Source organism: Anabrus simplex, chromosome 1 (genome assembly GCF_040414725.1).
Source record: "Anabrus simplex isolate iqAnaSimp1 chromosome 1, ASM4041472v1, whole genome shotgun sequence".
Lineage (NCBI taxonomy): Eukaryota > Metazoa > Arthropoda > Insecta > Orthoptera > Tettigoniidae > Anabrus > Anabrus simplex.
In genome coordinates, this window is record NC_090265.1 from 1,177,438,164 (window position 1) to 1,177,465,943 (window position 27,780).

At 38.0% G+C, this 27,780-nt stretch overlaps 1 protein-coding gene across 2 annotated transcripts in view; it reads left to right on the forward strand.

Annotated features, from left to right (window-relative positions):
- The window catches only part of LOC136858164 (hemicentin-1), a 709,155-nt gene that overhangs the window by 557,673 nt on the left and 123,702 nt on the right, over positions 1-27,780 (forward strand). For both annotated transcript variants that reach the window (XM_067137503.2, XM_067137504.2), the window contains exons 34-35: positions 1,969-2,142; positions 15,946-16,084. In XM_067137503.2, coding sequence (XP_066993604.2) covers positions 1,969-2,142; positions 15,946-16,084 — 313 coding nt within the window. The remainder of the gene's footprint in view (positions 1-1,968; positions 2,143-15,945; positions 16,085-27,780) is intronic.

Genomic DNA, 27,780 nt, shown 5'->3' on the forward strand with positions numbered 1-27,780 from the left:
TATAAACTGAACCAGAAATTGTGCATTACTCACTGACGGTCTTATTTTTTCGTCTATGTTAGATGAATAGAATGAAACTTGTATCACACTTATGTGATGCCACATTACTGAGATAGCATCTGGCTCCATGGCTAAATAGTTAGCATGCTGGCCTTTGGTCACTCGGGTCCCGGGTTCGATTCCCGGCAGGGTCGGGAATTTTAACCATCATTGGTTAATTTCGCTGGCATGGGGGCTGGGTGTATGTGTTGCCTACATCATCATTTCATCCTCATCACGACATGCAGGTAGCCTACGGGCATCAAATCAAGAGACCTGCACTTGGCGAGCCAAACATGTCCTCAGACACTGCCAGCACTAAAAGCCATTTCATTTTTACTGAGATAGCAGCTTACAAAGTTTGGTTTTTCACTGAACCTTCGTCCATTGTTATCCTGGAATTTCCTACCCAGAACTCTAACCCATCACATGTCTTCGTTATCGAAGCAGGCAGTTATTGAGGACATTCAAATGTGTCTGCAATCATCTCACGGAGAAGTAGCTGCGGCAACTAGATAGGGGCTGAACAAAGTGAGCCGTTCAAATCCTGATTTTGAATTTGTCAAGCTTATAAAAGATGTAATTGTGTATAATTTGACCTCACTTTGTCCCAAATGTCTTTATTTAAGATACACCTGTCACTTCTTGTAACGTAGAAAGATCATTTTCTGTAATTAAGAATGTGCTAACAGATAAACAGATGAGCTTACATCAAGACAATTTGGAGAAATTAATTATTGTACAATGTTTCAAAAGGAACTGAATTTTGATAGTGCATATTTTCCAGTTTAATATGCATGTTTTGCCATATGATAGGGCATGAATGCATGCATATTTTGAGATTTGATAGTGCATAGAAATCTGGGCTCTAATTATAAGCATATTACCCTTATATAGAATATTCTGTTCTGCAAAAGTGAAATATATTGGTGTTATCTACTATTGTCAGAGTCAATTACAAATATACTTTCTGCATTGTCATAAAACACATCACCATTGAAACAGAGTATTATGTACCTTTTTTTTTTTTTTTAATTTTGTGCAGTGATCTCATGATGTTATTCAGTAAAACATTTGAAACTAGAAAGCTGATTTTTGAGGCTGATTCACATTTTGTAGTAAAAAAGATAAGGTTAAATCTTATCAGTGTTCCATCATCGTTGAAGTTGACTGCTGCTCTTTAATTCAGATTTGAATTGTTTTACATTTCTTAAAGGTTGGCCTGGAACAATTCATAAACCAGTGTTTGTTGTCATGTGTTGTGTTAGAAAGGTTTTATTGTATTATTGTTCCTTTGGAAGCAAAGCAAGTTCTTTGTTTGTCTCATTGCATATAACCAAAAGTCTACTATATTTAGTATTCTGGGCTGTGTAACAGTCACTTGAAATAGAATCAGAGAAATATTGATATCTGAGAATAGATATCTAATTTGTGATGCTCTTTTCATTCAATTGATGTATCATCAACAAACCAGTTTATCACATTTCTTTTCAGCTACAAATCATAAACAAATAAACTCTAATGGTCCACAGCAAAACCATGTAATGGGAAAAGAAAATAATGTTCAATTGTATTGATTAATGAATTATAGATAAAGGCTCTAAGAACATTATCCTTCATTTTTATTTCAGCCAACCTGTGGTTTTTTGGGAGCAAATTATTAGAAACCAGTTTATCATATTTCTTTTCAGCTTAAAAATATAGACAAATGAACTCTAATAGTCCACAGCAAAGCCATATAATATAAAAAGTAAAGCACGTTCAAGTGTATTGATTAATGAATTATAGATAAAGGCTCTAAGAACATTTTCCTTCTTTTTTATTTCAGCCAGTCTGTAGTTTTTGTGAGCAAATTATTAGATTAAAATGTCAGTTACTTCAAGGAATTGTTCAAAACATAATCAAATGTTGTTTTTTCTTTCCATACAGATAAAAGAGTGTCCTACTACACCTTGTGATGGAATTCCTCTGTATGCTTCTATTAAAATTCGAGGAACTATCTATGGGCAGACCTTTCGTGATGTTATACACCGTGTCCAAGTATCAGACAAGGACTCTCTACGTACTGTGGAGGTTTCATTCAAGGATATTCTTAAACGTGAGGTAAATGTGTTGAAATGTTTTATTATTTTAACACAGTAAAACATCATTAGTGTGCTCCTCATTAACACGTTTTCCTGCTTAGCACGTCGTAAATTCGAAGCCCCGATTCTCATCGTATTAAATCTATATTAAAATATCTCACTTACCGCATCACAAATTTTCGCTATTACCACTTAATACGATCACATTTTTCCTATCCCTGAAAATGATACTTACCATCCCTTGTAAAACAAACGTGATTTCTAACTCAGTTAATATCCTAAGAGAGGTAACTTAAAGGGTCCACCTTTTCAATACAAATAAATGTTATAATGGTTAAGTTACAACATGTTTACTTGGAACTAGTTTCAACGCTATTTAGCGTCATCTTCAACCAAAATGTGAGAAATAAGCATAGGTACATATATACAAACATACACATTACACAAAATATTCTAACATTATGCTTGAATAAGAGTAAAATGGGGAATAAAATATTGAATAGATTTTCAATCACAAGTTCAGAATTTGACAGTCATTATCAGAACAACCATGGAGGGTGAGTTAAAATAGCAATCTGATCGTACAAACACGAGTTAGGAACTCAACAAACATAAATGTTTAAAATACATATAACACTTTAAAACTTTGCTTAAGTCCGAGATGAACTTGGTAGTCAAAAGTTCGAATTTTTAGTCACTTTTTTCATTAAATGATATCACTTATTGACTAGAAGTGTAATGAATATTTTCTTTGAGTGAAGATTTTGTCGCTTTTTGACCAGAATTACAATATTTAATTTGTGTAAAATGTTCCTCTGAGAGCTTTGAAGTCAGTGTTACATCCCGGCTTTGCTGTTGCCTGTGGTCTATTGTTTTTATGGTGTAACAATGTATGAGGTGGAGACCAAGTTTTAAACCAATGTTATTAAGATGTTTGCAGTTCATTGTTGGACCTGCGGTGTAAAAAGGAGATACTTATAAAAGTTGAAATAAATGAGGAAAAAAGAGCTTGGGCTATAATTGAATGAGACTCACTTCAGGCAGCAAAGCTGTGATGCGTGGTGAAGAGGAACTGAGCGTGATGGCCAAGCTTGGGTCAGGGAAGCAGCTAGTGTTGGGGTAGGAAGGGAGAGGGAGGAGGAGGAGCGGCAGGGGAGGTGTGAGGAAAGGAAGGAGGGGAAGTTAGGGAGGGTGATGCGGTGAAAGCGCGTGGCATGAGAAAGTATTACACATAATATGAAAAACAGATCTATTATTCAAAATTTTAATATTTTTGAAAAATGCAATAAGAAATTTAAACAAGATTTTTGGTGCCTCGGAGATATCATTTAAGTTTAGGTTTGAATTACATTATTGATCTAATTGAATATAGCAGTTTTCAGTAACATCTAGTAAAGGACCTTTATTTAGAACTTCTAACACCTCAAGATCTTGAACTATTTCAGTAAAGTGATGTTTAAATTCTTTCATATGTTGGCTGACTGCAGAAAATCAGTTATCCTTTATAGCATTGGCATGTTCTGTATATCTGATTTTAAACTACACCCGGTTTGACCTAGGTATGAACTATTGCAGTCTTGAAAAGAAAACCTATAGACACCTGATTTTGAAAAAAAGACTACTTTTATTTATTGATGTAGAGGTTATGTAGGATCTCTGTACTTCTATTGCTAGTACGAAACGCTATTTTAACATTACGTTTTTTTAAACGTTAGTGATGTTATCCTTATTAAAGGTAAATGTTGAGAACGTGACAGTACTAGTTTTGTTTCTTATTAAAGTGTTTTTGGGCGATATTTGAATTTATTGATTATTCTTTCAATAAAAGCTTCATTAAATCCATTAAATTTTGCTATAGAACAAATGATGTTCAGTTCCTTATTTAAGTTTTTCTGGACATCTGAATCCTGAATGCATGATCTACAAAGCTATTATATGTAGCCATTTTTGTGTTTGAGGATGTAATGAGTCATTTCTTATAGTAGTGGCTGTTTTTGAGTGGGCTTTCTATAAATACTATATGTAAATGAAGAGGGAAGTCTATTTATTGTTAGGTCCAGGAAATTAATAGAATTATTTATCTCTGATTCTAAGGTAAATTTTATGTCATGATCGATACTCTTAAGGTTTGTAAGGGTGGATGGCACATCTGTAGAGCGTTCCTCCAGCGTTACAAATGTGTCATCTATACACCTAGCCCAGAACTGAATATTAGCAAATTTAATGTTATTGTCGATGGCGGTGTGCTCTAGGAAATCAAGATAGATCTCTGCCAAAATCCCTGAGGCCGGTGACCCCATTGCCAAACTGTCTTATTTATAAACAACCTTATCAAATATAAAATAATAATTATTAATTAGTAATCTTAAGATAGTCATGAAGTCTTGAATTTCAAGTTTACTTAGTTGACTGTTAGCAAGTAAGTTTTTTTTTTTTATAATCGGGATGAATGATTTAGTTTTTATACTCAGATACATGTTAACTATATCAAAGGAATGTGTAGAATGATGTGGTTGAAGTTTGAAACTGTCTAGTTTTTTTGACTAATTCTCTGGTGTTCCTGATAGATTTATTAGAAGAGAATCTATAGTATTTACTAAGAAATTTCTGGATAAATTGAGATAATTTATATAAAGGGCTTAGCCTGTAGTTTATTATGGGTCAAATAAGTACACTGGTCTTGTGGATTTTGGGTAGTGCTTTAGCTGTCTCAAAATCAGCAAAACGAAGACAGTTGGCTTGGTGATGAGTAGAAACTCTCCAACTGTTCATCTAAGATTTGGAGATGGATATTGTAGACAACTTCCAGTATTTAGGTAGTGTTCTGTCATCAGACAATACCAAATATCGAGAGATTAGCAACAGAATACTGAAAGCTTCCAAATTCTCTCACGCTGTACGTCAAATACTTTGGGATGAAACATTTCCATTAGTTTCTAAGATGGGCTTGTACAAAATATATCTAGTATCTATATTGACATATGGCCTGGAAGCAGCAACACTCACTGGACCAACAAACAGTCATCATAAGGCAACAGAAATGAAGTTTCTTCCATTCTAGTCTACAAAAAACAAAAATGGATAAAATAAGGAATGTGGATATCCAGCAACAGTTTGGATTGGAAAGAAGCTTGCTGGAGATTCTAGAAGTGAAGGGATTGCAATGGTATGGTTACATGAAAAGAATGGACCCTCACAGGACTCCTCGAGCATACTTTGACCACAATGTTCCTGATGTTTGGGAAAAACAGATATTGAAGGACCTTGAAATTAGAGACATGAACTGGTGTTGCATATATGAGCAGCATCTGTTGATGGATAAGATAAACTGGAGAAGGCTCATACACAACCGCACCCGGCTTGCTGTAGCGAAGAAATTATGATGATGATAATGATGCTTTAGCTGTCGGCAAACCCGGGTTCATAGTGATTAACTTTTGTTTTTCCTGTTCAGTGAGGAGAAAAGGTGTGTTTTTAAAAATTTGCTTTGGTTGTCTTTGAATTGATTGTGTCGGGTCCTTCTTAATTATGGAAAAGGAGTCATTATCAAAGAAATTCTTAGTTTTTTTTAACGTAATCTCTTTTATTCATAACGACTGTTGTATTGCCTTTATCGGCCTTTGTAATAATAAGTTGGTTGTCTTTAACTTTCTTTTTAAGGTTAAGGATGTGTTTTCTTTCAGTGAGGGACTCCGTGTTGTTGTTGGTGTTAGGGGACGCGTTACAATTTTTGGAGAAAAAAGTTTTGTTTAATGCTTTTCTTACGTCCATTCTGAGTTCATCTTGTAGGTCATATGGCATTTCATTGATAGCAACTTCTGACTCGACCACGAGTTTGGAAGCTGTAATGGCCGAGTTGAAACAAGGCCAGTTGTGCTTTGGACCTTTCGAAAGAATTCTTTTATCATCCTCATCCAAGTTGGTGTCGGAAAGATTAATTACTGGTGGGTGGAATTGTTGTAAAGTATCATTAACGAGTTCAGGCTTTCTGTTAGGTTTAGAAGGGGAATTTTTATAAGCTGCTTTGTCCTTAAGCGCTTCAAGTTTCTTCTCTAACATTGTCTGTTTTTTAGACAGTGTATTGAACAGCTTAACTTGGACTTGATATTGAAAGATATTCCACTGAGCCCTTGTGAGTGAGGTAACGGCCTCGGGGTAAGCCTCATACAAGCGATGATTTAAAAAAGACTTTTTCTTATAAAGAAATTTTAGTTCATTTTTTAACCAAAGTCTGTTTGTTCTAAACTGAACATTATGTTGATGGAAAGGGACAAAGCATTGTTTCGTGATGCTTTTCAAAAAATTAAGGGTTAAATTCTGTGTAATGCATTGTTTGATGAACTTTATATCCTTGCATATTTTCCCAATTTTGATTTTTAAGCCCAAGTATTGGTAGGCTATTGATTTTGCCTGGTTGGCTGTTTAAGTTACCTTTAAGTTACCTCTCTTAAGTTCTCAGTTCAATACAGATATAAGATGAAATTCTTAAATTTAAAATCTGTTAAGATCCATTGCCACAGTTGCGTGATTATAGAAAAAGGCCTTCAATTCCTGAACTTCACAGGATAAGTTGCACGTTCTGGGAGCAAGCCGTTATCCTCAGGAATGTTCAGTTTTGCTTGCTGGTTAGCAGCAAGATTGCTGAATAACACAGTGAGTCTATTTGAACTTGTATTTCGCATTCCATCCAGAAGTTAGAAATTTATTTTGTGTTGAGTGGAATGGTGAAGTGTAGCAAATATTTGTCGTGTGATATGGTAGCCTGTTTCTGGATTAGGAGCATATAAACATACCTATTGCATCAAAAATTATTCCTGTTACCGCTTTCTACGAGTAAGATGACATTTTTCCTAACTCTGAAAATGTTATTTGTCATCCCCTGTGAAAGAAACATGATGTACAACTCTGGTAAGAGCCGTCACCACAGTTGCGTGATTACCAAAAAAGTGAGCCTATTTCTGGATTATGAACTTAATCGTGTGAAATTGACTAGCGTGTCGCGTATTTGTCTTGTGACAGCCTAGTTATGGATACAGAAAAAGTTGTGAAATTCGTAACCGATCAAAACAAAATTAAAATCTTTCAGAAAGTGGACTGGCATCTGCATCTTTAAGCGTGAAGAGGTCACGAATGTTGAACTTGCACCTTCGAGCTTCCACTCCATTATTCAACTTGGTCGAAATGTTTCAAAATGACGGTCAAATTCATCCTCCTGATTCCTCCCTGTCGCATATGGTTGAGTGTAACCTCCAATTCATTGTCTAAGAATGTGACCAGAAAATAATGTTAAATAACCCACTGCTCCGAAATAAAAAGCTTCTACTAACATTTATTTTAGAAAGAGTGTAATCTGCAGTAATACCGTACTTGGATATTTTTATGGCCCCCCGTGTATATGTTTTCATATTTGTTGTTTTCACACCTTTCATTGCACTTGTTATTTTATAAGCCCTAGCAGAACAGGTTTTCATATTTGTTCTCTCGTGTTTTTCACACCTTTTAATGCTTTTATCTAATCTTTATAAATGTTATAGTTTTTACTGTACCCGTGGATACACAACGTAAAATGCCGCCCTCATGTCAGAAAAAATCAAATCTAGTGTTCGATATCTCTGTTGGATAGTTTTTATTCGTATCTTCAGTAGTACGTTTTCATGTTAAACACGTTCATTTTTGTTGTCCCCTGCAGAAACGTCTTAATGAGGTTTTATTGTAACTTAACTTGGTTTAAAACCAGTGAAGTGTCAAAATCATTGACTTCTATAAGAGCAGAAATAATATTTATAAATGAGATTTACAAGCATAACAAGCACTTTAAGGAACTAATTTTAATTTGAAAATGAATCAACACATGAATATTTATATAAAGAAATAACAAATAAACCTTAAACCTTGTCTCAGGGTATAATTCAGCCCAGACAATTATTTCTGTTCACAAAGGAACACATTTTTTTTTTTTTTTTTTTTTTTTTTTTTTTTTTGCTCTCAGTTTCTTGGTACCGGTTGAAGATTTTACATAGTAAAAGTTTGACTGGGGTGGATTTCACCCCAGACATATGTTTGTGTACTGAATCCAGATGGTTGATTTTTGTGACTACAGTGAAAACTCTTTAATTCGAAGTCGGTTAATTTGAAACACACGTATTTCGAAGTAAATGGCATTCCCCGAATTCAAATATAGGCCTTCATGTGTTATTTCGATCGGTTAATTCGAAATACGGTTAATATGTAATTTGAAGTTCTCATCAGGCCCCTAAACTATGTAATTCAAAATCAGTACTGCAATCTCGTTATTGCAGAGCAGCTAATAAATAAAGTCAGTGTAGATGACAATTAACGATAATGAGTGCCTGTCTCGTATACCTCATTGTCGCGTACGCACCAGAATAGTGGTTGACCCTTCTTCAGTTTTTCAGGAATTAAAGCTTATATTGCTGCTTCTTTGTTACTTTTTATTGCATTGTCAACGAGCCTTATTATTGTGAGGTACACATATGGTACGGTCGCGGAGTTATTTTTCTTCAAGTTTCGTAGAGTCATAATGGCTGAAAAGGAGACTATTCTGCAAGGATGATAGCAGAGAAATTGCGGATCTTCAATGAAGTTGATGACAAGAAACTAAAAGTGAAATAGCCAAAATGTACAGAATACCACTATCAACACTTCTGGCATTCTTAAAAATTCAAGAAAAGATTGAACGACAGGCAATCGAAGCTAAGAAGATTGATCGATGGTGGTGAATTCAAGGGGCAAGGCACACAGAGTTTAGAAGATGAGTTAATAGAATGGTTTTATCAAGCGCATTTAAATAATATTCCAGTGGATGGTCCATTGATAAAAGAAAAGGCCGACGAACTGGCATTGAAGCGCAGACTGTACTTTCAGTGTTCGAATAGCTGGCTGCAATAATTCAAATAATGCCATAATATCACTTGGCAGGCAGTGAGTGGCGAAAGTGTTGACACAGAAAGTCTTAATGAATGGCGGGAATGAGTGGCACCAATTTTAGCAAAATATTCACCCAAGGACTTATTCACTATGGATGAGACAGCTCTCTTTTTTAATGCCCAGCCGAAGAGAACTCTCGCTGGGAAAGGATAGGCTTGTCACAGCGGAAAAGCTTTTAAGGACAGAGTGACAGTGATGCTGTCCTGTAATGCTGATGACAGTGAGAAATTATGCCCTCTTGTTATAGGCAAATTTGCAAAGCCCCACTGTTTTAAGGATGTGAAGAATTTTGCATGTGATTATAGGTGTGTTAAAAATGCTTGGATGATAGGAAATTTGTTCCGTGGATGGTTGCTCTGTTTGGAAAGAAAGATGGCATGTAATGACCACAGTATTCTTATTCTGGATCAATGCATTGTCCACAACCACGATGGACTGGAACTTAAAAATATCCATCTCCTGTACTTACTGGCAAACACTACCTGCCACATGCAACCATTGGATCAAAGGATTATTTATTGCATGAAATGTGCATATCATAAGCAACTCGTTTGTTTTTTAGTAAGAGAGGTATCAAGAAATGTGCCCTACTCTGATATCAAGAAGTGGAATGTCAAGTACCAGCAACTGACCCGTGTGAGCTAACGGAAGTGGAATTATGAGCAGGCGGAACATCGGAAATGGAGTCTCTTCTCATACGTCCGCCGGCTAAAGACGCAATGACAGACTTATCAATTCTAGATGGTGTCATCTCTACCAGCAATGCCCCAGGACATGTTATGAATGCAATGGATGTAATAGAAGATTTTCTTTTGACAACTTACAGAAAAGTACTAAGCAGTGCACCATTGACTCGTATTTCAAAAACGAATTACATTGCTTTCAGTGTTTGCCTAACGAGGAAGATGTTAAAATGCATTATTGTTGGAACTTAATTTCTATGTTGGCTATTAAGTTAGAATAAATTTTAATCAGCCACCCTGTCATACATAGTTTTTTTGTGTTTTCATTTGTTTTCATGTGTTTCGAGCATCGAGGTATCGATAGTTTAATAGAATATTGTGTGTGCATTGTGTCAGAATGTAAAAATGATTGCATCCAGGATTATAATCAACTTACAATAGTTATGTGAGTACATCATACCATACATAACTGCAGAGTTTGTTTTCCTTCGTAAATATTGGGTATAAAGCACCACAGACCAGAAATGATTTGGTGGCCTACTTAACCAATTTCTAGCCTGTGAACCAGGCATAAATCACCATTTTGAAGTTGTTGCTGTGTCCGCATTTTATTACTGTATTTTCATTATTGTAGACACTGCCTGTGAGTTGTTTCCAATTGTCTAATGGAATTTGTTACAATCACACATCCTTTCTGCCATTAGCAGGTGATTGACAATAGTTTTGTAGCTTCAGTTTATTGTTTTCTATTTAAGGAAAAATAATCAAAATAATTTTAAGACTGATGAACCCCGGACTTCTTTATTATTACGTAAGTCTCTGTACCATACACCCAATTTTTACCACTTCCTTTTATTCTTGTTGAATTCTAGAATGGAAAAATGGGAATTATTATCGTTCTTACAATTTCTGCTCTACTAGTCAGGAGAATCAGAGGTATCCATATTCGAGTCATGAATACAACACTAACTTACATATTTTCAAATGATTTTTTTGTTGCGCAGAAATTTGTTTCATTCGAAGTTACATAATTCACAGTCTGCAAATGCAGGTAAAATTCTCACAAGAATTCGATTAAACCACCTCCGAGTTATCTCAGTGAGGATTTTGCCTGTGTCTCAATGTGGTTTCCAAACCTAGCGGCACAACAGATTTGATCTTCTGTGCTAGACAGCTCCAGGAAAAATACAGAGAACAACAGCAGCCTCTGTATTTAGTTTTCTATGATCTGGAAAAAGCCTTTGATTCAGTACCAAGATCTGCTGTGTGGAAAGTATTGAGACATTTTGGATGTCCTGAACATTATGTGGAATTGGTTCAAGCTCTTCATGATGGCATGTCTGGACAGGTTCTTCATGGTGACTCAGTATCAGATTCGTTCCCAATCACTCATGGTTTGAAACAAGACTGTGTACTTGCTCCTACACTCTTTGCACTGTACATGGCTGTCATGCTATGTGAATCATCTGCAAACAACTTAGGCATGAAGATTAAATTTAGTTTTGATGGAGGCCTTTTCAATCTGGCAAGACTTCGCTCGACGTAATCTGGTTACCCGGGTGACAGAACTGCAGTATGCCAATGACACCACATCTCCTGCTCTAACACCTTCAGAACTACAACAGTCAGTCAACTGCTTTAAAACTGCATGTGATTGCTTGGTCTTGCCATTAATGAAAAAAAAAAAAAGATGGTACTTGCACAAGCTGCCTCAGGATTAACACTTCCTGAGTTCAGTATTTCCATCTTAGACACAACACTGGAACATGTTGATCGCTTTTCATATCTTGGAAGTATTTTGTCTAAATGGTGTACCTGTGAACAAGTCGTTGATAAAAGAATTGGAGCTGCTCGTGCAGCATTCGGACGGTTAATGCACAGAGTCTTCATGAATAACGACCTAAAACTGCATACCAAACTCATGGTGTACAAAGCTGTTGTCATTTCCATGCTGCTGTATGGCTGCGAAACTTGGACACTCGATCACCGTGATATAAAAAAACTTGAGTGCTTCTACCAACAGAAAATGAGATTCATCTTGAATATTAAGGAGGGGGAATATGTGACCAACATGGCAGTTCTCGACAAAGTGCAGCTAAACAGCATTCAGGCAACAATCATCGCTCATCAACTGAGATGGTTAGGCCATGTTCGCCGCATGGGTGATACCAGGCTTCCCTGCCAAATTCTTTATAATGAACTTTGCTCCAGCAGTAGACCTCATGGAACCCCTCTTAAGCATTTTAAGGCCCATCTGAAACACATCATGAAGACATCTGGTATAGATATACAGACATGGGAAGAACGTGCTGTGGACCGCTCACTGTGGCGGAACACTACATCCACCGCTGTCAACTTGTTTGAAGGAGAACGCCGCAGTCATCAAGAGGCCAAGCGACAAGCAAGAAAACATCGTCAATTACAACCCCGCCCTCCTCCATCCATTCAGTGTGATTTGTGTGGGTGTATGTTTTATGCCAAGATTGGTCTGTTTAATCATTGTAAACACATCCATAAACTGAGTTGAACTGGTTAATGTATGCGGGAAGAAGTTATATATACTCGGATCGGGTTACAGCCGACGACCAGAACATGCCCGTCGTTGATAGTTGGCATTGCCACTGACCTTTGTTTATACCCTTCGTTGGTGTGTAATCTTTTAAGCAGCAACCTTTGCACACTCTGTTATCCAGTTGAATTAGCAGGTCCTACCAAGGTTCACCCAAATATCAAGCCAAACAGCAGGTGTTTTAGAATGCATGCTTTTAACACCGAATTTTGGAGGAGGGCGTGGTTGACCTGCCCTGAATTTTTTGTGCTCATCGCTTGGCCTCTTTTTAACTGCACCATTTCCCTTCATACGTCTAGACAGCGCCCGTGATGATCTGTCACCAGGTTGAACGATCTTCAACAAGCGATTCCCAGGTTTGTGGATTCAGACCTGTCAACTTCATAGTATGCTTAAACTCGTCCTTATAGCACCTTTTAGGACCACCATGAGGTCTGTTGCCAGAAGAGAGTTCACCAAATAGAATCTGATGTGGAAGTCTCGTATCATCCATCTGGCGAGCATGTCCCAACCACCTAAGCTGATGACCAATGATGGATGACTCTATACTATTGGCATGCACTTTCTCAAGAACAGCTACGTTGGTGATGTGGTCTTTCCACTTGATCCTAAGCATGGATCGAAGCTTTTGTTGGTGGAAGCGTTCAAGCATTTTAAGGTCAGGTTGGTATAGGGTCCAAGTTTCACAGCCATACAGTAATGTTGAGATGACAACAGCCTGGTACACCATAAGCTTTGTGACAGTCAGATCTTTGTTCATGAAGATCCGGTGTGTAAATAGTTGACAATGTCCGCACGTAAAGCGACTTACTACTGAACAAAATATTATTGATGCCATAAATGGCATTTCTAATGAGGAATCTGAAGGGGAAACCTTGGATTTTTTGTCTGATGAAGGATCACAGCTCGTACCTTCAGATTCGTCATCAGGAGATGATGATGTCGTGCCATTTGAAGCTGTAGCAAATACTGTTAGAGCAGGTATGCATTTCTAAACTTTCATTTCATAATTTATGGACTATAATTTAGATTCTTTGCAATTTTTAGGCCTAAAAGTATTTAGTTTTCAGTTTCTTTATCACTGTGATATTTATGTTCGGGCTATTAGGTTTATATAGCCCGGTGCATTTTTACTTGCTGTAAATATTATTTTCGGGTGGAAAAACTAAGATAAACTTTATCTTTGTATCTAATTAGGTCTTGGTGCGCGTAGAGGCGCGCGGCTGTGAGCTTGCATCCGGGAGATAGTAGGTTCAAATCCCACTATCGGCAGCCCTGAAAATGGTTTTCCATGGTTTCCCATTTTCACACCAGGCAAATGCTGGGGCTGTACCTTAATTAAGGCCATGGCCGCTTCCTTCCAACTCCTAGGCCTTTCCTATCACATCGTCGCCATAAGACCTATCTGTGTCGGCGCAACCTAAAGCCCTTAGCAAAAAAAACAATTTAAAAAAATAATCAGGTCTTGCAATGCCAGGGACTTCTCACGGTCGTCAATGGGGACGTGGCCAGGAGCACTGTTCATTTCATATGGAGAGGAGGACATCACTAATGGTCAAGGAATTGTAAAATTTGATAACAGCAGAGACGATGCACCACCAATGAAACGAGGCAGCTTTTTTATGTTGAGAGTCTGATTTAGTTTCTAGCAGGTACGGAAATTGTATCTCCAGATGGCACGACCTGGAAAGTTGGGGTAATTTGTGATGTTACACCTGGTAGAGATGGAGCTCAAAATGTGTTCAGAGATCACGCTGGACCTACTGCACATGCTAAATGTAATGTGTATGAGACTTGCATAAGTGCTCGGTGACTTATGATCGTGGACAAGATTTTGAAACATATTGTGACATGTACTGAGACAGTGGCACATCGTGTACTGATGTCAGATGATTGGTGTCTTAAGATTGAGGAGATGGAAGCCTTTCTTGCTATACTGTACATTTGTGGTGCTATAGGAGCTAAAGGCTTAGAACTGGACACATTGTGGTCAGAAAAGGGGGTTAATCCTATTGTAAAATCAACAATGGCTTGTGATAGATTCAGAGAAATAATGCATTTCTTGAGATATGACATTAAATCTACAAGGTCAGAAAGACTAAATGACGACAAATTTGCATTGTTATCAGAAATCTGGTACGCCTTCATTGCAAATACCCAATGTAGCTATATACCTGGAGCATATATAACTGTTGACAAGCTAAATGCTGCTGTAAATTTGTGCAGTTTATGGCCTTAAAACCAGACAAATATGGACAGAAGTATTGGATTGCGGTAGACAAAGACTCCAAATATGTCATGAACGCTTTCGTGCATCTTGGAAAAGATGATGCCAGGCCAAATAACGAGTACCTTGGTGATTTTATAGTAAAGAAGTTGATGGAACCTTATATGAAGAAGGGAAAAAATGTTACATGTGACAATTTCTTCACCTCCTAATCTCTCTCCGAAACATTGAAATCAAATGCAACAAGTCTTGTCGGTACCTTGAACAAGGCTCGCAGGGAAGTACCAGTATGCGTGACAAAGACCAAACACAATTTGCACAGCACAGTGCTGCTAAAAAAACATGATACGTCATTGACAATGTATCAGGGAAAAAGCAACAAAAATGTTCTCGCCTTCTCAGCACTATGTACCCTGATGTGAAAATAGAGCCTGGTAACAAAAAGAAGAAGCCAGACACAGTCACATTTTACAACAGCACAAAATATGGAGTAGATGTGGTCCATCAAATGGCTCACAAATACTCAACCAAGGCACTATTCAGGTGTTGGCCAGTTCATACGTTCTAAAGCTTGCTGGATTTGGCAGGAATAAATGGCTGGGTAGTGTACAGTGCACTGAATGAAAAGAAATTGAAATGCAGGGACTTCATTCTGCAGCTGGGTGAAGAGCTTGCTGAGAAATATGCAGGAGCTAGAATTGCAGTACCCACACCATTATTCCAGGTGAGATTCCTGAGAGAGAGGAAAAGCACACATGTTGTCAGGTAAAGTCCAATTGTAAATGAAACAAATCATTTGTGAAGTGCCATTTCTGCAAAACAAAAAACTATTTTCAGCAAGTGTACAGCCAAGGAGTATTATGTGTGCTCAATGTGTGCCATGTGAAATGCCATTCCTGCAAAGTAACTATTTGCAACATACTGTACATCATTGAGATTCGCCAGTTAAGTTACACAATTGTCTAAATGTTCCTTATTTGTATTCTTAATATTCTAAATTTCAAATAAATTATCCAGGACATGAACTGGTATATTCTTTAGTTACCAAATCCCCATCCGTTCATTGATAAACACAAAAAAGTGGTGAGTCATAAGTGACCCAGCTGCGGTTCTAGGGGGTGTACAGATCGCTGCGGTTCTAGTGTTAAGGAAGGAGCTGGCAATAGTTTAAAAAAAAGAGAGTGGTGAGGCTTGCATGTGCTTGTTTGGAGTGGAGAAAGCAGACGGTAAGTGTGGAGGATTTATGTCAATATTATAATTATAGCACTGGTTTATTAGTCAGATCTATACATTAGTACTGTGTATGGAGCAGATGGCCTTGTCACCCCTTGCTTCTAGCAAGGAGCTCAACCTTTTCATAATATCCAGTATATGACTTGATTTCTCTTTTGGCAGTCAGTCTGGTTTCCATATCTTCAGTATTTCGTGTCACCATTGGTGTGGATCACAGCATTCCAGAAGGATGGATCCAGCAATGGCTACACTCTCACTCAAGGACACTTCCAGCAGATAACTCATATCGTCTTTGATTCAGGTAACGTAGGTTATAATTCTGAATTTCTCAAAACAAAATAGGTTGATGTTTAAACAATATTCAGCAGAACCCTGGTAATCTGAAGTAATTGTGCTGTGGTGGATTCGATTTTGGAAATATTCAGATTACACACACACATACACAAACACACAAAAAAAGACATGAAATATTGTATATTTGTGGATCAACAAGGATCAAACCAAATACATGATGAACACTCAAAACAGAAAGATTCCATGATGCAAGAGGCCTGGAATGTGTAGATACCATCTGCGAGAGAGTGGCACAGCTTAAGTACCTGAAAGCTCTCATGACTGAGGACAGCAAAGTCAGTGAGGAGATATAGGTGAGGGTGACAGCTGAGAACAGATGTTACTTTGCCTTCCAGAAGTTACTGAGTACTGCTGCTCTCTCCAGAAGATTGAAACGTACTGTGTACTCAGTTATAATCCATCCAGTGGTACTGTATGCGTGCGAGATGTTGACCCTAAACAAGTGCGAGAAGAACTTTCTACGGGTATGGGAAAGAAAGATCTTGAGGAAGGTATTTGGCCCAGTTCACGATCAAGGGAAGTGGTGCATCAGAACCAACGAAGAAGTCTATGTCGTCTATGGTGTCCTCAAGGTTGCTGCAGAGACCAAGAATAGGAGACTGCAGTAGGTCGAGCACATCATAAAGATGAACCAGGACCAACATACTGGCAGCCAATAAAGACTGAGGAGAGCAAGGACATGATAGCAGGACAATGACACAAGAGATCTGGAGGCATTAAGGATCTGGGGCTAGAGAAGGAGAGCTCTCGACCAAAAGAAGGGAGTGATAGCTATTTGTTAGGCCAGGGCCCTTCGTGGACTGTAGTACTGGGAGAGAGAGTGTGCTACAGTGTCAGCAGCTAAGCAGGTTTAGTTCCTTATGCCAAAAGAAGATGACCTATTTTACTGGTTAGGCCTATGTGAAAGTGCCTGCATATTCATACAGATATGAAAGTTACCTAAATTAACAGGAAAATACAGTATTGTTAAACAGTAAGTTTTTATGCAGTAAATGTGTTTAGCAAGTACAGAATGCAATACAAAATTTCCAACAGTAGCCTACTGTCAATTCTATTTTATAGCTTGACTTCTATTAGAGCTGCAGTACACAAGAATTTACTTAACAGTGTTTATATTCTATTCCACTAAATGCTTGTTTAACACTTTTGGTCGTGTTGTCGATGATCATGGACATCACATTTATCTAACTTACCTCAGAAATGAGCCTTGAGATTTCTTTAAAAATTTGATATACACTTACCTATGACTCGATTTCAGTAATCCTGTAACCAATTTAAAAAAATATATTGTGTCTTTAATTGTGTGTTGTTGAAAGGCACTAAGTCCACATTTCTGACAAATTCATTTACTGGGATTTTGTGTTCTAAGAAGCAAGATGCAGGTTGTAATGTTGACAGGAACCATTTCCTAGCAACCCTCATGCCATTACCACAGCTGTCAGGTTAGTTATGATATTCCATGTTGAAAGGAACTTAAGTCATGCTTCATTAGCTTGCCATTCACCTATGCAGAGAGCACTACTGTGTTTTGGATGTTGAAATTGGCGCATTTCTTTATGTAGATCTTGAGTGATAGTAATTGACGATAGGGAGAATATAAAACTAGGAAGTGTTTTTAACGTCAACAGTTTCTTGTCACTTTCTCATGAAATAATGATACGGGTTAATATGGTTTAGAATTTTTGTAGAATTATTTGAGGCCAACACCTTGAGTTTTTTTAACTTTGATATAAACAGAGAAAGCTCTGTTATTTTCTTCTTCTTCTTCTTCTTCTTCTTCTTCTTCTTTTATGACCACATAGGATCACTTTAGTCAGTCCGTCGTTCAGGTCTCTTTGAAGGGATTGTTCGGGCTTTGCGGTCCTCCCAGTACTTCTTCAGACGCTCCGATCTTCGTGCCCTTTCCTCAGTTGAAAATGTGTGTGTTGTTGGTTTGTTTTGTGTAAGGGTAAAGCGGAGGTTTGTATTCTTGAGTTTTGTATTCAATTTTATCTTATTTTTGGTGTCTTCTGTTGTAAGGCCTATTTCCTTCAGATCCTCTCTTACTTCTCTGATCCATTTACATCCTGTTGTGGTATTTTTTGAGACGAGATTGTGTTGTACTAGTTGTTTCAGAAGTCTCGAGTCCTGCATCCTCATGATATGTCCAAAGAATCCTAGTCTCCTCTTACGCATAGTATCTGTAATGGGTTCTAGCTCTTTGTACACGACTTTGTTAGGTATTAACCGCCACTGTCCATCTTTCTGATATTTTTTGTTGATACAGGTTCTTCCAATCCTCCTTTCAATTTTCTGAAGTCTGTCAGTCTTTGATTGTTTATTCAGGTAAAAGAGTGTTTCTGCTGCATATGTAGCTTCCGGTTTTATAACTGTGTTGTAGTGTTTTATTTTTGTATTTATTGATAGACATTTCTTTTTGTAGATATCCCATGTTAATTTTTGTGCTTTAGCTAATCTATTTGTTCTTACTTGGACTGAGATTTTTTCATTTAAGTTATGTGTTATTACTTCTCCAAGATATTTAAACTGAGTTACTATTTTGATTTTATTACCATTTATGGTGACTTCTTTTAGCTGTGTTGGTTTTTGGGGCATAATTTCTGTTTTTTCAAATGATATTTTGAGGCCAATTTTATTTGCAATGTTTTGAAGTTCTGATATCTGGGTTTTTGCTTCTTTTATGTCCACTGCTAGTAATGCTAAATCGTCAGCAAAACCCAGGCAATTTGTTTTGATTTTTCGGCCAATCTTTATTTTGGGGGGACATTTTCTAAACCATTCCCTCATTACCATTTCTAGAGCACAGTTAAATAATAGTGGTGAGAGCCCATCTCCCTGCCGTAGTCCAGTTTTAATTTCAAATGTCTCTGATGTTTCACCCCTAAACTTCACTTTTGACTTGGTATTGGTGAGAGTCAATTTTATCATGTTTATTAATTTGGGGTGTAGTCCAAGGTGTCTTAAGATTTTAAACAGAGATTCTCTATGGATGCAATCATAAGCTTTCTTGAAATCTACAAATGTTATCACCATATCTCTGTTTCTTCTCCTGTTATAGTCCATTATCAACTTAAGACTCATGATCTGATCAGGACAGCTCCTCCAGGGTCTAAAACCTCCTTGATATTCTCCTAGTTCTTTCTCAAGTTGTAAACTTATCCTATTAAGGATGATTATCGAAAATATTTTGTATGTTATGTCTAGGAGCGAGATTCCCCTGTAGTTATTAGGGTCGGTTTTGTCCCCTTTTTTGTGCAGAGGATGAATGAGGGCTGTTGTCCAGTGTTCTGGTAGTTCTTCTTTAATCTAGATAGAGACAAGTTGTTGATGGAGGGCAACTTTTGCTGAGGTTCCTGCATATTTCCAGATTTCCGCAAAGGTCTGATCTTCTCCTGGCGCTTTGTAGTTTTTTAATTTATTCAGAGCTTGGTAGACTTCCTTTATTGTGGGGGGATTGATGTTTTCTGGTGATGTTTTTATCGGGGTGTTGGTGTCCAAATGAAGGAGTTCTGTAGGTTCCTCACAATTTAAAAGCTTGTTGAAATGTTTAGCCAGAATTTCTGCATTGTCCTTATTGTTATGGGCCAGCTTACCATCTTCATCCTTCATCAGTAGGGTCGGGGGTTCATATTTTTGGAGCTGCTTTCTGAAGGTTTTGTAGTAGTCCCTTGATTTAGTTTTACTGAACTGTTCTTCAATTAACTGCAGGGTGTCCTTATGATGTTGTCTTTTTATTCTTCTTAAGACTTGGGTAGTTTCTTTTCTCTGTTTTACTAGCTTTTGATAGGATATTTCTGTCTTTTGGGACTGATGTAATAGCCATGCCTGATGTCTTTTCTCCACTGTTTCATCACATTCACTGTTCCACCATTGGTGTTTTTTACGTGGTTTAATTGGAGCTAGGTCTTCTGCAATTTGTTTAAGGTTGTGTACTAAGTCTTCAAGTTTGTCTGTGATTTTTATTTTTTCAGTTGCTTTCTGGTAATTTTTGTTGTTGATTAGCTGGGTAGGATCTATTTTTCTTTTAGTTTTAAGGGCTTGCTTTTGTTGTCTCCTCTGGGGAGTGAGTTTAATTTTAATTTTAACTACGTTGTGATCTGAACCTGTGTCTATTCCTTGGAGGACTTTGATGTTATAGATCTCTTTGTGGTGGTATTTGTCCATGCAGACGTGGTCCAGTTGCCATTCTCCTTTAGTGTAGTCAGGGTGTTTCCATGTTTTGAGTTTTTGAGGTTTCCTCTTAAAACATGTAGATTTTGAGATTAAATTATGGTTTCTACACAGGTCAACTAGTCTCTCTCTATTTTTATTTGTTTTCTTGTGTGCTGGCCATTTTCCGATGATGTCACGGTATTTTCTTTCTCTGCCTAGTTGAGCGTTGAAGTCGCCTATTAATAATTTTATATGGTGTTTGGGGATGTTATCTATGGTCTGGTCCAATAGGTCCCAAAATTCTCCTGTTTCCTCCTGGTCTTTTGAGGAGTTGTTTTTATCATTAGTGGGAGCATGGGCATTTATTATAGTATAGATTTTATTAGATGCCTTTAAGGTGAGTGTTGAGAGTCGTGGAGACTGTGATCTGATTTCTTGAACTGAGTTTATTATTTTAAGGCTGACCAAAAATCCTGTTCCAAATTGTGGGACATTCTTCATCACTCTCTTCCCGGGTATACCTTTATAAAGTCTGTACCCTTGAGATTCCAAGGCATCCTGGTCAGTGTTTCTAATTTCCTGTAATCCCATGATAAGAATTTTGTGCTGGTCCATTATGTCGGTGATCACTTTTAGTTTACCGGTTTGCATGAGTGAGTTTATGTTGTGTGTAGAGAAGTATGTTATCTGCTTTGGTTTGATTCTTGATTTTGTCTCATTCGTGTATGTAGTACTGGGGTATTTCCGCGCCTCCGACTTCACGGTATCTTTCAGGTGGCAGCCCACCGTATCCGAATGCTGCCTTCTCTTAACTCTTGGTTCAGCCGGTGGAGTATTCCTTAAAAGACCTTCCATGGTTGACTGTCAAGGTGTCACCTGCGTTATTTTATTATATTGCAAAATACACTGACTGAGCAAATGTCATGGAATTGCAGAGCACTGATGCGCAGGTGTGTTGTCTGCGCACCACACGCCCTCTGTGCCAGCGGCAGTTGTATAGGAGACCTTGTGAGCAATGGCTGTGCATGTGACAGGTGTAACATGGAATGTCGTCATGAGCTGACACCATTCGAACGGGGTATGGTGGTCGGTGCCCAACGGATGGGAAGTGCTATTTCGGAAGTGGTGCAGGAATTCGGCTTCACACAATTAACCGTGTCCAGGGTGTATCGTGAATGGTTGAATGCAGGTGTCACCGTCCACAACAGACGAACGACCGGCCATCCAGCCACCCTCAATGACCGTGACTGGCGACATCTGAGACGGATTGTCAATAGTGACAGACGGGCAACTGTGCAACAAATCATGGTTCAATTCAACACAGGCCATGCTAGACACGTCTTCCAGTGGATAATCCGTAGGAACATGGGTTCTATCGTCAGTCACCAGGGATAGACACTGGAACAACAGCGTAACGTGATATGGTCAGACGAATCATGATTTCAAACTGCACCATGCCGATGGGAGGCACCGTGTATGGCGCAGACCACATGAAGCGATGGATCCCGGCTGTCTCGAAGGTGTGGTCCAGGGCGCTGGTGTCTCTGTTATGGTCTGGGGTGCATTTTCCTGGTATGGAATGGGCCCCTAGTTGTTCTGGAAGAGACTGAATGGTACGCGGTATGTTGAGCTGCTCGGAGACCATCTCCACCCATTTTTGGCCTTCCAGCGCCCAGACAGTTCTGTGGTGTTTCAAGATGATAACGCGCTGCCACATCGCTCCCACGTCGCCCGGGAATGGTTTCAGGAACATGCAGCGGAGGTCCAGTGACTGCCATGGCCACCCAGGAGCCCCAATATGAACCCTATCAAGCATATCTGGGATGTCCTGGACCGCAGGCTCCATACCATGGATCCTGCACCCACGAACAGACCAGCATTGGCGGCCGCTCTGCAAACGATTTAGTGTCAGCTGCATCCAGAGCACTACCAGGGACTTGTCAACTCATTTCCATGGCGTCTCACTGCAGTTCGCAGGGCCAGAGGAGGCCCCACATGCTATTAGGTGACTATCCCATGACATTTGCTAAGTCAGTGTACTTGATACAGACACAAGCACTTAAAATAGTTGTGTTTAAAAAATTATATCTCTCTCATCATTTTGTCTTGTTATTTACAATGTGTAATTAAAATAACTGTTTTAAATCAATTAAAACTGACTTAATAATTTTTCTGGTACTTTTATTTTTAACTTGTCATTTAGAGAAATTTTATCATGTGGTACATTAAGTATTTAGTCATGAGTGAGGATACAGTTGAGTGCATGGAATTTTGCTCATATAGAAAAGTGGTTTATGTTATCAATAGAATGTTACAATGCCTCTGCTTCACCCAAGGACAGCCTCTTATGTGGCTCTATTAATTCCCTTGTACTGATTGGCAGCCTACCCCTTCCCTTTGTTTGCACTCACAAGAGACCATCAATCAATGTTAAGAAAAATTGAAACCGATTTATACACCATTCGAAAGAGCATACTGAAATATGTAAAACCCTTGAATATTACATCCTATCATGCATGTATAAACAAGTTGCAGGGCAGTAAAGATATGCGGGTGGGGGTCGTCAGTGTCCAATCGGAGTGAAGTTATTTTGATCTGCTGGTGCGATGTAAGGGGAAGCAGGCAAGAGAGAGAGTGTAGTGAGGTATCGTGAGTTGTGTACAGGTCATTCTGAAGTAAGCTTCTACCTATAAAAATGAACCCTCTTAATGCAGTGAATGTATTTTTATAATCTCTTTAATCAAAAGAATTTCCAGCTGTCCGTTTTAACTTAAGAAGATGAGACAATGTTTCAGTATTTAGTAGATATATTAGAGTCTGATAAGGAAATAACATATATGCAGGCTTTAGATATTAATGAAAATGAACCGGTATCTGAAACAATGTTAGTGCCGATGAATATGAATCTCCATCAGGAGAATCTACTTCACCTTCATCAAAACAGGAAACAACATCCGAAGGTCCACAAAGCCCAGAAAAATAGAGTAGAATGGTCATTTGAAGGAAAAGAAAGATTATAAATACATGATTGAGTGCAAAGAAGCAGAAGTCAAAGCTAACATTTCCTCACTTATCATGGAACTCTATGAAAAACAGATTCCTCGATTGAAGCACGAGATGCAGTAGTGCCGCTTTAAGGAAGATAATGCAAAAGTGGATTCTATTGGCAAGCCATCTTCTAGCTTAACACTCACAGATGAATATAAGCAGTTGTACGAGTTGGTGTTACAAAATTTATGGAAGCTCATGCAAACAACTTGATAGTACACGATATGAACTTACAAAAATGGGCCCATGAAGTAGCCAAATCACTTGATTTACCTTTGTCAGCAAGTGCAACATGGGTATGGAATTTAGAGCAGTATTTTCACATAGGATCACAAAAAATGATGAGTTTGTCATACAAAAAGAATAAGAGTAAGAAGCAAAATAAGAAGATGAAACTACTAACAACATACTGCATTCCTGGAGAGAAGAGACAATATTGCTTATAGAACAGTATGGTGCTGACGAAATGTATAATGCAGATCAATCTGGCATCAATAATCGCATTTCGGGAGAACACTTGATCACCGTGGTAAGAAGATTGTGTGTAGTGTTACTCAATCACAAAGTGTACAGACACATTCATTCACAATTATGCCAATTGTATCATGCATAGGATGTCTCCTTCCCTGTCTGTTTATTGTACTGTAGGAATCAAAGCCCCCAAGTCAAGCTGTCCAGCAGGGTATGCTTAAAGCCCCTAATTTAATTGTGCAGTGGTTGAAATCTGGAAAAATGACAAAAGAACTTTTCTGCATATTTCTGGATTTGACATTTTTACCTCACACTGGTCCATCAAACTGTTTACTCTTGGATTCTTGGGCGCCTCACAAACATAATAATTTAATACGTGAAGTGCTTTCATCAAATAACTATGAACCTGAAAAGTTTAAAGTGCAAATCATTCCAGCATAAACAACTTCTGAATTACAACCATTAGACAGGCATTTTTCCGAATGTTCAAAACAATGGACCGACATATCTATGACGTCGTTGTGTTAAATAATATCGATATGAACTTGCAACAGCGTAACAGTATTATCAAAAGCATGTTACTGATCTATAATCTAGAATGTTCACTGTGCTTCTGTTTGTCGCATAGAAATGGGTGGAAATTTGCAGGCCTAATTAGCATGTATTAAACTTTTGAAAATAGGACAGACTATTATATTAAGAAAGGAACTGGTACTTGCGAATTCTTATGGAGGACAATAATAATTGTGATCAGCTTTCTTTACTCAAATGTAGCTTCTGCAAGAAGCTATTGTGTTTCAAACATTTATTCTTAATTTCCATTATCATTCACAGGAGACTGAATATGTTGAAGGGAATTAAACTCGATAGCCACATTATTGGTGAGTATGTAATTGTTCAATCAGTATGTACTCATACATACGGTGTTTAAATACTTACCTTGAATATTTTTATCCCTCCTGCGATTACAACACAACTGCCAGTTAGTATTCAATTGTGTCTTTAAAACATGTATAAATTAATTCCATGTTTTTTTGATTACTGCATTACGATTTAAAAGAAATGAATACACAGTTTAGTAACAGGCATACAATGTTACATGGTTCATTGCACACACAGCACTGTCTCCCTCTCTTTCTCCCTCCCCTTCTCTTTACATCGCGCCAGCAGTTCAAAATAACTTCACTCCGATTGGACACTGACGACCCCCACCTGCACATCTTTACCGCCCTGTAACTCGTAGATACATGCACGATAGGATGTAATATTTGAGGGTTGTACATATTTCAGTGTGCTCTTTCGGACAGTGTATAAATTGGTTTCAAGGTTTCTTAATATTGATTGATTGTCAGCAGATATAAGTTTCACAGTCTAATGAGGTCAAGACAGCTAAAAGATCAAGTTATAACAATCTGATAGGCTGGAAATTTTAACCAATATTCAGAATTACATCTTCTTTCTTGAATATTGTTACTTGGGTAATAAAATAACTAACAATGGTAGAAGTAAGGAGTATAAAAAATGCAAACTATCACAATCAAGGAAGGCCTTTCATAAGAAAAAAAAGTTCTTACTTCGAACATTGGTATAGGAATTAGAAAGACATTTTTGCAACTTTCCTCTGGAGTGTGGCATTGTATGGAAGCGAAACATGGATGATAACTAGCTCCGAAAGAGAATAGAAACTTTTGAAATGTGGTTTTACAGAAGAATGCTGGGTAGTTTGAATCACGAATGAAGAGATATTGAATTGATTTGAATTGAATTGAATTGAATTGAATTGAATTGAATTGAATTGAATTGAATTGAACTGAATTGAATTGAATTGAATTGGTGAGAGGAGTTCAATTTTCTAAATTTCATGAGAAGAAGTGATAGAATGATAGGACACATCTTAAGACATTCAGGACTTGTTCAGTTGGTTTTTGAGGGCAGTGTATTTTTTAAGAGAAACTACAAGTAGGTAATCTTCATCTCTGAAAAAATTAAGTGGAAAATAAATTTAAAAAACAAAATTATTTATTCAACAAAGGGATTTCAAAATGAAGTACAAAATAAAACAAAAAAGTATTGCACGAAGCTAAAAAGGTCACTAATGAATCATAAGGGAAAGTGAGTTCCCTAAGTAACAGAACACTTGAAATCTACATACCCTTGATTAATCCACTGTCGCACATAAAGCAGATGACGAGATCAGCAGTAGTCACGTCATCGGCTAGTATTTGTTTGAGTGTCTCCTGCAGGCCGAGGCTCTGTCTTAGGCCAGAGAGATCGGCGCACTCTGTAAGGATGTGGACCACGGTGAAGTCAGCACCACAAGAACACACTGGGGGATCTTTCCTCTTTTGTAGATTGCGTAAATTGTCTGCGACCTATCCTCAGCCTACACAATACTATGGCCTCTCTCCGCGAAGGCTAGAAAGAGGACCACCATACAGTAGTTGTCTTCTTAATTGCTCTCAGCTTGTTGGGAGTTTGGATAGCTAGCCAAGATGGTTCGACTTAGCTGAGAACAAATATCTTTAGCTGGTACTTTCATAGGTCTTGGAGGTAAAAGTAGCGCTTCCTTTGCAGCTTCATCTGGAAGTTGGAAGTCACGTGAAAGTGATTATGGTTCCAGCATCACTTAATCTGGCTAGAAGGTGATGAATCTGGTGTACCAGTTGGTGTTGCGAAAAACAGGTTTCAATAGACTGCAGAGAACTTAACGACTTGGTACACAAGAGACAATGGTTTCTTTCATCACCCAGTAGCTTCTAAGATGGTGTAAAGCTCCGCAGTATTCATGCTACATACTCTGTAGAGCATGGAAGAACTCCTTCTCCCAAGGTGCCTGTCATCAGCTTGATGAGGCTCCAGACTTGCTTCATTACCTTACCTGGCTATTATTTAACCCTGAAAATAAATTTCGGTAGTATGACAGGTTCTTCCTTACTACACCAATAAAAGATTTACTATAAGTTTCACTGCTAGAATTTACTTCCAAAGTGAAATAAAACAAAACAAACACCAATAATAATCATCACGTGATGAGACCAATATAAACATCCACAAACAGCATCTAAGCTATACACCACAACTACACATAGTTCTGAAGGCCATACTTCAAATGGACGATTTCCTATGGTTAAGACGAACTGTCAATTCTTAATCTTATCTTACATTAGCACAATAGTATCATCACCGTGGAATCTATTTATATCAGGTTATAACTGTATGTTAAAACAAACCCAGTCACCTCACTATACTCTGTTAATCAAACCACTTCATCATGTAAAAAAAACTTTTTTGGACTAGATGCAAGACAAATGCCATGTCAAATCAATCAAAGAACAACCAAACGCTGAACACTTGACCTACGATTTCTTCCAGTAATAATCAGTTCTGTGCACAACAACATATTAAGAGTATCTCCAAATTACACCTATAAAACACTACCCACAGTGTGCATTTCCTCGAAGAGGAATAATCAAGAGTCTGACTTACAAAAGAACACTATGTACCATCTTCCACTGACTGCTCACAGGGAACTTGTAATTACCAAGTAATGCACTCGTCGTGACTCTGTAATGGTACAGTAATGCAACCATAAAGAACTCGTACAGCAAAGACTATGTAATGGTGATTGACATCAACAGCAACCGCAATGGTCATGAACAGTAATAGTATATATAGGCTTGCTACACATAGTTGCCATGTCTGCAAAAGTCCACTGGAAAAAAATGCTACCATTGAAACATCTTCAGGTGTCACTCGGTCATCGCAAGCTCGTTCAAACTTGGAGCTTCCCAAATGGTTACCGATCTGCCGATCCCCAAATAGCGATCTTGCACATTCATCCACATTGATGATTATAATCTTCAGCATACACTTCCTGGCCGTACCCCGGGTTTCAAAACTACTTGTTGCAATACTTTTAACTGACTTCAACCGTCTATACCGATACAGTCACTGTTTTCCTTGTTGCACAAT